We start from the raw sequence: 13,508 nt of genomic DNA on the forward strand, positions 1-13,508 counted from the left end.
TCAGCTCTCTCTCTCTCTCTCTCTCTTTGAGTGTGTGTGTGTGTGTGTAATTAGTATAAAAAAAATTAGATATCACCTATGATGTGAAGTTATTATTTTTTTTTAATCCTTTTTGAAAGAACTCTCAAGCTCATTGAGGCTGTGTAATAATAATAATAATAATAATAATAATTCTCTACATTTATATAACGCTTTTCTAAGCACTCAAAGCGTTTTACATTGTCAGGGGGTATCTCCTCATTTACCATAATATATTCTAATATTGTAAGTGGTATTATGAATTATAGTACTACAATTTAAAATAACTTCTTTATTTTAATGTGTCTTAAAATGTAATGTAATCCTTTGATGTCAAAGCTGGATTTTCAGCAGCCATTATGCCAGTCTTTTTGTGGGAACCATGATGATTTTTCAGAATTTTGTAATGAATAGAAATTTCAAAAGAACATCATTTGTTTGTAAAAGAAAGTTGTGTAACAATGTAAAAGCCTTTATTGTCTTTATATATATATATATATATATATATATATATATATATATATATATATATATGTGTGTGTGTGTGTGTGTGTGTGTGTGTGTGTGTGTGTGTGTGTGTGTGTGTGTGTGTGTGTGTGTGTGTGTGTGTAATGCATCTTTGCTAAATAAAAGTATTCGTTTCTTTAAAAATAAACATATTTTGTATTTTATACAAATAAAAAAAACATTGAAATGTTTGCAGTCCCATTAAAATAGTGGTTTCTGTATTCCACAATCTTAAGGCTTTTACAGGCTTTACAGTAAACAGTATTTATGCTTTAACACTGTAGTACTATAAGGGCCAGATGCACAAGCTGGTGCATCAGGTCACTTTGTACCTGGCCCAGGATGACATTCACATATCATGGTCTTTAACTCCCATCAGAAATCACAACCTTATGGCTGTGCAGATGTATCTCTGTATAAGCTCTTTAATCACTTGATCTTTCAAGAAAAAGGTGAAAGTGACTTTGGGTTCTTTTCTTCTCTTTTTTTATTTTCTATACTTATCCTTATTGGTAGTACAATTTTACACACATTTATAATACTGCCAGTTATCAGACAGTGTTATTATTTGTGTGTTGCCCTCTATTGGCAAAACCTTAAACCCAACATTTTTATACACCCTTCAACAATTTTGGATGTCCTTCCCACTCTAACACAGATGCTGACTTTTGACTCTCCACTTCTTCCTTATTGTGACACCCCCCCCCCCCCCCCCCCCCCAAAACAGCTCCCTGCAGTCAATGTGCAGCAGAGTGTGACAGATGCTCTATTCTCTCTTTATCTACCCCCACCTCCCAGCACACAAAGCCCACATCGCTTTGTTTTTCAGAAGTTCCAATACTGTCCTCGCCTCAGTGTGGGCCGTTTAATCTCAGATTGATGTATTAGGTCTTTAATCGTAAGGTCTTAACATCTTTGTAAAGCCTGAGACCATTTTTAGACTGGTTCTACTTAGTCTATCCATTGAAGTAATCCATAATTTATTTTTGTCTCTCACACAAATTCTGATTTCGATTTATCCGTATCGATAACTGACAAAATTCTATTTTGAAAACATCGAAATCTCTCCCAGCACTTGACATGCTCTCTTTCAAATAACACAATGAAAAATAATCCACTGTAGTAGATTGTGGCACTACACACAGTGATGGTACTTATGTGAAGGTGGATATTTGGATATAACATATAGAGTATGACACATTATTTAGTAAAAATAGAAGCTTTGTACATGTTATTGTTTATTTGTGTCTTCAGGTTATTCGCATCTTGAAGATAATATTCACCAACAACTGCTCTCCTAACACATTTAAATCTAAACTAAACTAGTCTTTGTGGTTTGGTGACAGTAATTCAGAATTTAATTGTAGTCATTTCTTGTCAAAGTACCACAAAATGTGATATATGCTCTTTTAGTCAGACTATGCCTCTCTTTTTTAACCGCCAGTTGGATGTAAGGACATTTGGACTCTTGTCTTTAGTGATTCTTTGTTTGGCTCACAGTTGAAAGGGGTGGGGTGGAGGAATGCTGTTCAAATGCCAACATAGCCTTCAATTCATCATGGTAAGAACACAGCAAGGGAACATACACAACCCTTTCAATGACACCTAAAACAGAAACCTTAGGAAGTGTATGTCAGCACTTCTTACAAAGTTAATGTTGCGTGGATCCACCAACACCACAGAACAGTGATTCCCAAACAGAGGATGTGTTCCTCAACAGACTTCATCTGGATCCAGTGGGTATTTTCAGAGTAAAATGATACATTTCTTGAGGATGAGTAGATTATAATTTTCCTTATCTAAGGTACATGGAATATTCACAGTTATCGAATTAAAAGGGTTAGTTCTCTCAAAAATTAAAATATATATATATATATATATATAATTTCTTTGATTTTTCAAGCCGTTTCATGAAAGTCAGCGGGTGTTGCATGCATCAGTCCAAAAGAGGTTATATAAAAAATGCCCATGCTAAACAAAAGTGTCTCAAAAGGCATGGGGGGCTGAACAAAGTCCTCATTTTTGTAAGGAAAATATTGATATTCAAAATGTAATAATCACTTTGATGAGAGGGGCGGGGCCGAGAGTTAATGAGAATGTGCACCACTCACCGGTCTCAGGTTACCATGGCTCTCGGTCCCGCCCCTCTTGTATCGTGAAAACCAACGTTTGTTAACAGGAACAAAGGAAGCAAAGTTTCTTACTTAGTTCACCCCCCAGAGCTGTGTGAGTCACTTCTTTTTTATGGATGGTCACTTTTTATTTCACTTCTTTTGGACTGAAGCACTGCAGTGTTTACACCTAGGATGACTAGAGAGTTAGTAATTTATGAGCTAATTTTCCATTTTGGGTGAACTAACCCTTTTTACGAAATCTCTGTTCTGGTGAGGAAAAAAAAGAACAACTGACTGGCAAGAGCTAGACAAGCCGTTTTTAAAGAGGTTTGTCTGTGTTCCAACTGTGGCCGACCAGTCATCGTTATCAACATCGCAAATAAGAACAATAATGAGTGTACGATTGTAGAGTATCAAAATTTTAAACCTGAATACATATATTTGAAAGACTGAAACATAAAAACAGGATATCCCACAGTGGAGTTAGTAGATGCTCTTCCACCAAATTTCATATGGTACACTGTTAAACATTTTTAATAGAAGAAAAAACACAAACACTCGAGCATAACTGGAAGGCTGCTTTATTGTTTGGAAAAGGTTTCGTGCTCAAATGAAGACAATCTTTCACTGATTCTCACTAAGTCAAGTGGTTGTGCAACACACCCTCTCCTCTCCAACATCAGTGGCAAGAGATAAGAACAACATTATGAACCAAAAACCACTTGAGTTATTGTCAGCAAATGAAGGAAATAGCATCTCAGTCATGCTACAAAAGAACAGACAGAAATCAGTATTTATAGAAAAATAAAAGAAGTGGCTGAAAATTAACATAAGCTGAGCACAGAAGGCAAACTGTTTCTCTTTCTATAGACTCAACTCTTCACTGAGTGGCAAACGCACTCTATTTCCCACCCCAGGCTATTTGACAATCTCTGATGATGAAGTCAGGCTGATGCCAGTTAAGTTTTCTTTTTTCCCGCTTTTTGTAATTTTCGTTTTTTGTATTTTGTCTTTTTTTAGTTTCATTTTTTGCTTTTTAATAGATGTCACAGACATTCTTTAGTTCAGTTCTTTCTCCCAGTGCTCATTTGAAACAAGCTCCACTTGTTTAGGAGAATTTTATGCAACATCATCTACATTTTTCGACAAACAAAATTGGCAGCAAAAGGCACCTTAAACAAACATACAAAGACAAGAAAAGCATAATAGAAAGCCTAACCAAACCTAAGACTGCAAAATGCATTGCTGTGTATCTATGAGATGAAGAACAAGCTAAGCTTAAGTCAAGCTGCATCACACATATTTAAAGAGACCAAACGGTCACACGCGCTTCGTCCCTTCCCCCCTACCCCACACGTGCACACACACTCATTCTCTCAGACTCGGACTGAAAGATCATGGTATTTGACGATTAGGCCAGAAGATGAAAACAGGGTTTATGGGGAAAGAACATGTGGTGTCCAGTGCATATGTATGTAGTATGTGAGTTTGAGATGGTAGGACATATTCACACAGGGTGTAAATGAATTGTAGTGCATTCCCTCCCAAAAACAGGCGACATAAGCCATAGTGAAAAGCCAGTACATCACCGTGCATTGAAAGCTAGACCCGCGCACGCACACAGACAACACTCACTCAAACCCAGACATCTCAAACACGCACACAAGCTCACACTATGTGGGCCAGGTCAGTTTTGGTCGTTCACCGAACGTATTGCACGAAAGAAAGAACATGAGCAAATGACAGCCAGCAGTGCTTCACCTCCACTTCAAGCAGAGGTCAACACAGAGGAGGACAGTGCTCTCAGTATCATATATACATACATATGTATACATGTGCATATATATACACATATGTACATATACATATACATAGATACATATGTTGTATAGCTCTATATATATGCCTTTATTTATGTATAGATTTATATATACTTTTTGCATGTAACATATATTAGATTCGCCTCTTTAATGTGAAAAGTGTGTCGAAAAAATCTACACCTTCTAACAAATATGTCACAGTCTACCTAGTGAGACCAGGGCAATGAGTGAAGTCATTCTATTAAGGTTATAATTATCTTTCAATATTAGATTAATAGCAGTAGTAGTTTTTTTTTCCTTTTTTTCTGTATTTACAAAAAAAAAAAAACTATGCATGCCATTAAAATAAATGATATATTACATTATTTATAGTCTCTTAAAAAGTTAATTCTTAACTTTTCAGCATTTTGTGCTGCTTACAACATAGCCTATACTGTACAATATATTTTTCCATTGATTTTTCATTCCTTTTTTCTTTTTAACGAACATATGTTATTTATTCTTTTTTTTTCTTTTCTTTTTTTTTTGCTGTTTATACAGACGAGCCTGCATGGCTGCATAAATGAGAATGCATAAATGAGAATGATTGAGCTTTGCTGAGCAGTTTATTATTCTTTTTCCCTTATGTTTCAGGTCAACACCCTCACATGCAGCAACTGGACCACTGACACCAGATGAAGGGTAAGGGAAAACCGCTGATATCACTAAATTAAACTGAAAATGAAGTCGCTCTGATGTGTGGAGTTGCCCGGCTCACAATAAGCTGCTGTGGGGCCAGTGCTGACTGGTTATTTGGCATTAGTGTAGAGGTGTACTGATGAGAAACGAGGCTGACCAGGGGTCGAATAACTGCACATTTAAAACCAAGGCCCTCTGTAGAACAGTGGTGAGAATTGAATATTCTCAGTCTGGATTTCATTTAATCATCGCCTCCACAATGAACACTCTTATTACTGCCTGAAGCTCGGCTCTGTGTCAGATAGCCCTACTCCTCTCTCTACATGAGAGTTCAGTGTGGTGGGAGCGCTTCTGCTTCAGCTCCACCCCATTTTACAAACATTCTCTGGACCTAGTGAAGGCCCTTATTGATGACATCAGAGTCACATGATACATCTGCGTTGTATCCTGAGAATAATGGGGAACGTCAACAAGCATCAGTCTGTCTGAAAGAGTTAAGGAGGAGAGGATCACTCCGCTCCTGAGACATTCCAGAAACTTCCAGACACAAATTGCACACACCAAATAATCAGACAAACATCTTTGGCTTCTCCTTAAACAGCTGTGACGGCCCAACCATCCCGCTGTCTCTCTCAAGTCCTGTCCTGTCCCTGGCTACGATCAAACCATTGCTGAAGATGTGATGGCTTCATACACGAATAAAAACATCCGGCTGATCCTTGAAGGACAAACCGGGACGAGACTAGGCATAGACAAACTGCAAAACTCTTTAAGGAAATAAAATCGAATGAAAAATATTATAATTCTGTTCTTCTAAAATAAAAAAAAACTGCCACTTTCTCAGAAACGGTTATAGCTCATCTCATCTAACCCCTGATGGAGATTTAAAATGCCAACCAACTTGCTACTCCTCTAATAATGCCCAAACCATTGCCCCCCACCCTCTTGCCCCTCCCTGGACCCACCTAGAATATGTCCCGCGGCGCGGGCAGTGCTGTAGGTGAGGTAAGCGATATTGCTGCATACAAATAAAATACGAAGCTTTAGGAATTACAGTGTTGTTTTGTATCATTTTCCTCCCGTCTCAATACACGCGCATTCTGACATTTAGTTTTCCCATTCATTATCTCCTGAGCAGCAAAAAATGGGATGTCCCTTGTATCCTTTCTCTCCAATAATGTGCCACAATGCTAGTATTTGTTTCAATGTACGTAAGCCACTGATTAGTCACAGGCATTTTGCACCATCTGAAGCCAAGCTCAAATTTTGTCCTAATGTTTGATAATCTATTTCATAGTGTTAAGTAGAGGAGAAGATGCGATTCAGCATCTTAGGACCAATTTGGTTTTCTCAGTATCAGATTAAATTCGGTTTCTGGTCATAAATTTTGCCAGTGGACAGCCTAAAACATCGTCAAGCCACTGTGGTGGTCTGTATTAGTGTTGTGTGGACTATGATTACTCATGCAAAATTTCTGATCAAAACATGCCATCATGCAAGTCATTTCTATGCATTGAACAAGCACAATTATTTATTATTCATTTGGAGATGTGTATTGGGGGCCCCTGGTTATTGCCCCCTGTCCTATCGGTGTGAAAGCCCATGTAGAAAAAGCCTGTTGATGCAGGTATAACAAAGTTATCATGACACAGTTACTGAGTGTGACATGGGCAAAATGTTAAATTCGGATTTTTCCTCATGTTTCTCCTATTTTTGCCGCTCAAATAATGTAAAGACCTTGTAAAATATATTCGACGCTAACAACGCAAAGAGACCGTTGGACTCAGCCAGACTCTTTGTTTTGTTTCATACTCATGTCTATCCTGCTCGCTCTCACAGTAACGTTGAGTTCTTACACATATATGAAATGAAACGGTGCAGACTCCATTCACCATTCGCTTCCGGAAGCTGATCCATTCATGAATAGCAGTGTTCGTTTTCTGCATCAAAAGTTCGCCGTTGCAGTTCAGAAGCGTGGGATTGGATCCTAGTTCTCCCTTGGGTTATCACGTTCCTGCTCTGTGAAGAGTTCCATACTGAAGCGCAATATAGCCCTCTAAAATACACTTCATAAAGTATCTGTGTTTTTAAACTCGTATTTGACTCAGTTTTAATCAAGACTTGATGCAACAGTGTCACACAGGAAGCTGATTATGTTTGGTTTAACTTGTAAGTATCTTCAAGCTTTGAGGAACCCCAACACTTTTCTTCGCCTCGATACACCAGTGACGTTTGTAAACAATTTTTTTGTTGTTTTTCCTCTTAAATGAAATTAATCTGTACATCTGTATTGTTTGATTCAAGGTTTCCATTCGCTTGAAATGACAGTTTTTGTTATAATATCATCGTGATCATTATCACTGTCCATGAGTTTTACAGCAGCAGTCTTAACACTTGGATTCCCTGACGTCTTTTTGGTTTCGGCCTTTCTCTTTGCGGCCCTTGCCTTCATTGTTGTCGTCCTGTTTCTCCTTCTCGGGCTTGGTTACACTGTCATAGGACGGCAGGGATGCAGTGGAAGGTGTGCCCTCTTTCTTCTCCTGATTAGTGCCTCCGTTCTCCAGTTTGTTGTTGGCGGGCCTGCGTTTACAGATGAAGCCTCTGCGTGACAGGTGGGCTCGGTACGCCCTCTGGATGATGATAGCTGACACCTCCTCCTGTTTACGCCGCAGTGTGGTAGTGATGGGCTCGTATGACACCTTAGAGGGATTGGCCGCCACAAAGCGCTCCTCCATTTGCTGTCGCATCATGTCCAGGTCGCCGCTGTCACCCAGCACACGCTTGGTAAAGGCGAACAGAATATCCAAGCAGTGAATGCGGTCGCCACTCACCATGGGCATATCCATGGCGATCAGCTCGATGATGTTTGGCTTTGGCACACGGAGAGGATGTTCTAATGTATCTGCAAAGTCTGACAGCTTGGCAAAGGTGATGAACTGCGAAGCATCCGGGTCGAACTTCTCCCAGATTTCATAGAAGGACTCAAAGTCGTCTTCGCACAGTGGATCAGCACTCTCCTCGGTGGCAACACTGAAGTTCTCCAAGATGATAGCGATGTACATGTTCACCACAATTAGGAAGGACACAATAATGTACATCACAAAGAAGAAGATTCCTACTGAGGGATTGCCACAATCGCCCTTAACTGTGGTTCCTGGGTTCTCTTTCTCGGGGTTGCAGTCAGGCGGATAGTTCAAGATAGGAGCCAAGAGGCCATCCCACCCAGCTGATGTGGTGATCATGAACAGACAGATCATGCTGTTGCCAAAAGTTTCAAAGTTATACATGTCATCAATTCCTACTTCTCGTTTCACATAGGCAAAATTAGACATGCCAAAAATGGAGAAGATGAACATGACTAGGAAAAGCAGCAGGCCGATGTTGAACAGCGCAGGAAGCGACATCATCAAAGCGAACAGTAATGTCCGGATGCCCTTGGCTCCTTTGATTAGACGCAGAATACGGCCAATTCGAGCCAGACGGATGACCCTGAACAAAGTTGGTGACACAAAGTACTTCTCAATGAGGTCTGCCAGGAACATACCTGAAAAACAAAACCAAAATCTTTTTTTTTACAAAACTGTTCAAAAAGGTGTCAAGAAAAATATTGATGAAATCACATTTGGACACAACACTCACCCACAATGGACAGAATGACGACAACGCAGTCAAAAATGTTCCAACCATTGGTGAAATAGTAGTGTCGTAGAGCAAAGAGTTTTAGGACGAACTCGCCAGTGAAGGCCACAATGAATATGAAGTTTACCAAGTACAAAATGTTCTCTGTCTCATCCGACTGATCATCAGTTTCCACCATCATGGTAACCATGTTGAGACAGATGAGAATCATGATGGAAATGTCAAAGGCCTGCTGAGTGACAAAGTCAAATACCATCCCTTGGATTTTGTTCTGTAATAAAAGGAAAAGAAGACAAAATACAGAAGAGATTAAAAGACTAGAAGAATTACTTAAAATCAATATGAGGAAATCAGCTGATTTATTTTCTAATATATGTAAAGTAAATAAATAAGACAGAATTTTTAATTAGAAATTGACAAATACATAGACATATTTAAAAACTAGAAAATGTTCAGTTCATTAAAAAATTTTTTATTTAAATGTAGCAATAAAATAATAAATTAATAAAACGCTTCTGAAATTGACAAATAAACATTTGAAAACGTTTTCATTTATTTAAAATGTAGCAATAAAATAATAAATTAATAAAACGCTTCTGAAATTGACAATTAAACATTTGAAAAGTTTTTCATTTATTTAAAATGTAGCAATAAAATAATAAATTAATAAAACGCTTCTGAAATTGACAAATAAACATTTAAAAACTTTTTCATTTATTTAAAATGTAGTTAAATTAAACAATAATCAATAAATTAAAATGCTTTTGAGATAGACAAATTAAACATTTAAAACTGTTTAACTTATATTTAAAATATAGCTGAATGCAACCATAAGAATGTTTTTTAAATGCAACTTTTTGCATTTAAATTTCCTTTGCGATTGCATTTTATGCCATATGCTTCTTTTATCAACTTGATATAAAAAGAATACACATGCTTAAATATGCCATTATTGGTCTCTCACTATGACCAGATATGTGTAGCAACCCAGATCTAAATGCTTATCTGTCTGCATACCAGAGGTCTAGGGATGGGTTTCTGGGGTTTCTTTGAGCCTAGTTTCTTCATAGCATTGTAGTACTTTTTCTGTTCTTCAGTCATGAAGATATCCTGACCTCCAAAGTATAGGCACAAACAAAAAAGACTGGTTACAACCTGACAATCTTCCTCAACCACATGTGCTCACATGGAGCACAGGCCCATACAAACCCACAGCATTGCACACTGTGGCTGTAGAGATTTCACCATTGAGCACAAAACTGAAAGCCTGTCTTGCAAAAATACGGACAGAATAGGAGATAAAATAAAAAAAAGTGCAAAGGACAGAGAAGAAATGTAGGTGAGGTCAGCACTATAAGTGGTGGGAAAAGAGAGAACACTTATCTTTTTCTTCTGTTGGTTGAAGTTGTCAATAATGACACCAATGAAGAGATTCAGAGTGAAGAAGGACCCAAAGATTATGAAGATGACAAAATATATATACATGTAGATGTTGTCTTCATAGATGGGCTGGTCCTCAACCTGAAAGCAGCAATAAGCAAAAACTGACTCACTTGAATCAAGAGCAAACAGTGTCACACTATAGACACATCCGTACCCTTCTGGAATCCACAGCAGCATACATGATGTCCATCCAGCCTTTAAATGTGGCCTAAGTCATACGGAGAAAGAAACCAAACTCAAATCTAAGCACAGTAACAAAGGTACTATGTGTTTATCCTCTTAAGAGTTTAATTATTAAGAAACTTGTGTTGGTATGGTGGGTATTTAAACAACTGATACACAAAAGATGTGAGATGACTTACCACTTGCAAGAGTGCCAGGTAACCTGCGCCCACATTATCAAAGTTGATCTTCACATTCTTCCAGCGAACCTCTGTGTGGTTTGAATTGATGAGTGCAAAGCATTCTGTCCTGTTGTCGACAACTTCAGCGTCAAAATACTCCTCTGATGTCTCGTTGAAGCAGTAATAGTACTTCCCAGCGAACAGGTTGACACCCATAATACTGAAGATCAGCCAGAAGATCAAACACACCAACAGCACATTCATAATGGAGGGAATGGCACCCACCAAAGCATTCACGACAACCTATAGGACAAAAAAAAAAAGGAAAACAATTGGGAGAAGTGGGCAAAAAAGTAGGATGGATTTCAATAGAATGTTTGAGAGAGAAATAAAAAATAAACAGAGAGATAGAGAAAGTGGGTGTTAGAGTAAAATTGAGCTATTCTGATGTTCTTACGTTAAACATGTAATGTGCATATCTTCAAGCTCTTTTGAAAGCGATCCAATTTTCCACCTCTACATATTTTTTCATGAACAAAAAGGTAAATGAATCTCTTTTAGAACAACATTTATTTACATTTATTTTACTGATAAATGTTTAATAACAAATAAATTGTAGTAATATCTGGTCATTTGTTGATCAATGTCTATGCATCTACTGTAATTACACAGTAAGAGCATGGAGATAAATACACAAATGTATTGTAACTTAACATAGAATCTAAAGATGACAGCACTAAGATGATGTAAACCGGTATGGCTTGATCCCCAAACAGAAATTATGTAAATTAAAGTGGCAAAGGTTATACAGATAAAATACAAGAAAATTCTTTATTCTGATTAAATGTTTGATTTAAATTGAACTTTTAGCAGTTTTTATCACACCAAGGTTCAAATATGCAGGATAGTAAAAGTGTTTTTTTTTCTCTGTCTGTGAGCTGCATGCTGGATTTCACATGCTCTGCTTCTATCTGCTTCACATTATTCACTTGCTACCTTATTTGCAAGCCAGCATTGTTCCCCATTCGATGATTGGAAAAAAGGTATTATTTTCAAATATTCTATAATCTTAAGAATCCAGAATTATATTAAATGTGATGAGTCTATGTTTTTTTAAAATAAGAATGGGTAGCAATTATGCTTGACAACTGTCTCAAGTAGTAAGAAACAAGCAGAAGCAAAACAGCCTCAGTATCCACTGGAAAAGTGGAATTCAATTTGTAAACCATTGCCACTTTTGATTTATTATTACTGATACATTAATAAATAACCACCAATTTTTTTTTCTCTTGCCATACCAGTATACCACTTAGTGTCAAGAAAGAACACAGATATTTAGAGAAAATACCTGCCACATTTGTGGTAAAAATGTTAAGGTAGACACTGTAGAGGAAGACTCCCACCCTCCCAATCACCTCTCACTCATGGTACACACAAAAGCTGTGATGTCAGCACATGTCATCTGGTTGGGTGATGTCAGAAATGGTTAGCCAATAATGGTGCATGCAGGGCCTCAATCCTAGCAGCAGCCATGCCCCCCCCACCCCCACCCCCATCTATAAAATTAACTATATCAACAATCTTACTAACTCATTAATTAGTGATCCTACAAACAAAGTGTAGGGATTTTATCAAAAGGGACAGTATCAAAGATATATTTCTCAAAAATAAGTAAAAACGAATAATTCTCAGGTAGGGAAATTTGACCTGTACATACTCCCATAGTCCAGGCATTCAGGCAATCAGTGAATATAAATATATATATGATTTATAAATATGATTAGCATTACTAAATACACAAGTCAATGAGATAATTACACAATCTCAGAGATTAGATACGAAACAACTAAGGGGGGAACATGACTTTATTCTTACACCTTCAAGAACATGCATTCTACATGATATGCGATGGCAAAGAGATTAAACAAGATTATGAACAACTGAGTGGATACAAAAAACAGTAATGCAGTACTTTGGTGGAAGAAAAAGAAAAAAGAAAAAAGACAAACCATTAGCCTATACAAGAAACTAGTATTAATGCAGATAAAGAGTTATATTCAAGTTCCATTAGTCAAATAATTATTTAGCATTAGGGTTAGAAGCTGCTGACTTCTGATGTTGCTTTTCATTAACATTATCTATTAGTCTTTCAAATTTGGCTTAAATGACTGAAAATTATGCATTTTTGACATAAATCACTTTTTTCCCATATTCCATTACTGGCCTATGATTGATGCATAAAAATGCTCTCTTTTATATGTCTTTTATAGCGAATACTATACTTAAATCCAAACATATGGCCATCATAACCAAAACCAGAATACATTATAATTAAACACCTTGAGAAAAATGATCAGACAAACTGAATAGGTATGCCATGGCATTTTTACACATTGTTCTGTTTTGACTGGAGGAATTGGTTTAGAAAAGAGCAGGATGAAGACAGAGCATGGGAACTAGGGGTTCAGGCTGGAGGACGACTTTAGAAAATGGCAGAGGTATTTTGAGAGAAACAGTGAAACAGTGATAGTCCTTTAAAGCAGCACTATGTAACTTTTTCAGTATCCAAAATTAAAAAATGGATATACTGAGCGAGTACATCATGAATTCATCTTCAAACCCACGTTTTTGTCATAGACATAAATTTAAGAGAAGTGACTCCGGTTAGAATGCACTGCCGGGGGATGCTTGCATTTCTGTTTATTAACCGCCAGAGTGCCAAAAGTTACATAGTGCTGCTTTAAAGCATATGGATGCTATAAACATCACAAAAAGGCCTTAATTAATGTTGTTGCATGAATGGTAGTTATGTTGTTTCAAATAAAAACCCAACAAAAGAAATGAATGGTGGTGATGAGGCAGCTTCACATAATATCCCCTCTCTTCTTTACTCTAAAAACCATAAGTTTCCCCAAAAGTTGCTATAAGATTATTTGCGATGTCAG

At 37.3% G+C, this 13,508-nt stretch overlaps 1 protein-coding gene across 6 annotated transcripts in view; it reads right to left on the reverse strand.

Moving 5' to 3' along the window:
• Positions 1-3,204: 3,204 nt before the first annotated feature.
• The window catches only part of LOC113050360 (sodium channel protein type 8 subunit alpha), a 47,662-nt gene continuing 37,358 nt past the window's right edge, over positions 3,205-13,508 (reverse strand). For 5 of the 6 annotated variants that reach the window (XM_026213252.1, XM_026213248.1, XM_026213253.1 and 2 more), the window contains 6 exons: positions 10,582-10,866; positions 10,374-10,427; positions 10,160-10,297; positions 9,794-9,898; positions 8,777-9,047; positions 3,205-8,681 (listed from right to left, as the gene is read on the reverse strand). In XM_026213252.1, coding sequence (XP_026069037.1) covers positions 7,525-8,681; positions 8,777-9,047; positions 9,794-9,898; positions 10,160-10,297; positions 10,374-10,427; positions 10,582-10,866 — 2,010 coding nt within the window. In that variant the 3' untranslated portion in view covers positions 3,205-7,524. The remainder of the gene's footprint in view (positions 8,682-8,776; positions 9,048-9,793; positions 9,899-10,159; positions 10,298-10,373; positions 10,428-10,581; positions 10,867-13,508) is intronic. The other variant, XM_026213251.1, reaches the window with a different exon arrangement.

Source organism: Carassius auratus, chromosome 31 (genome assembly GCF_003368295.1).
Source record: "Carassius auratus strain Wakin chromosome 31, ASM336829v1, whole genome shotgun sequence".
Lineage (NCBI taxonomy): Eukaryota > Metazoa > Chordata > Actinopteri > Cypriniformes > Cyprinidae > Carassius > Carassius auratus.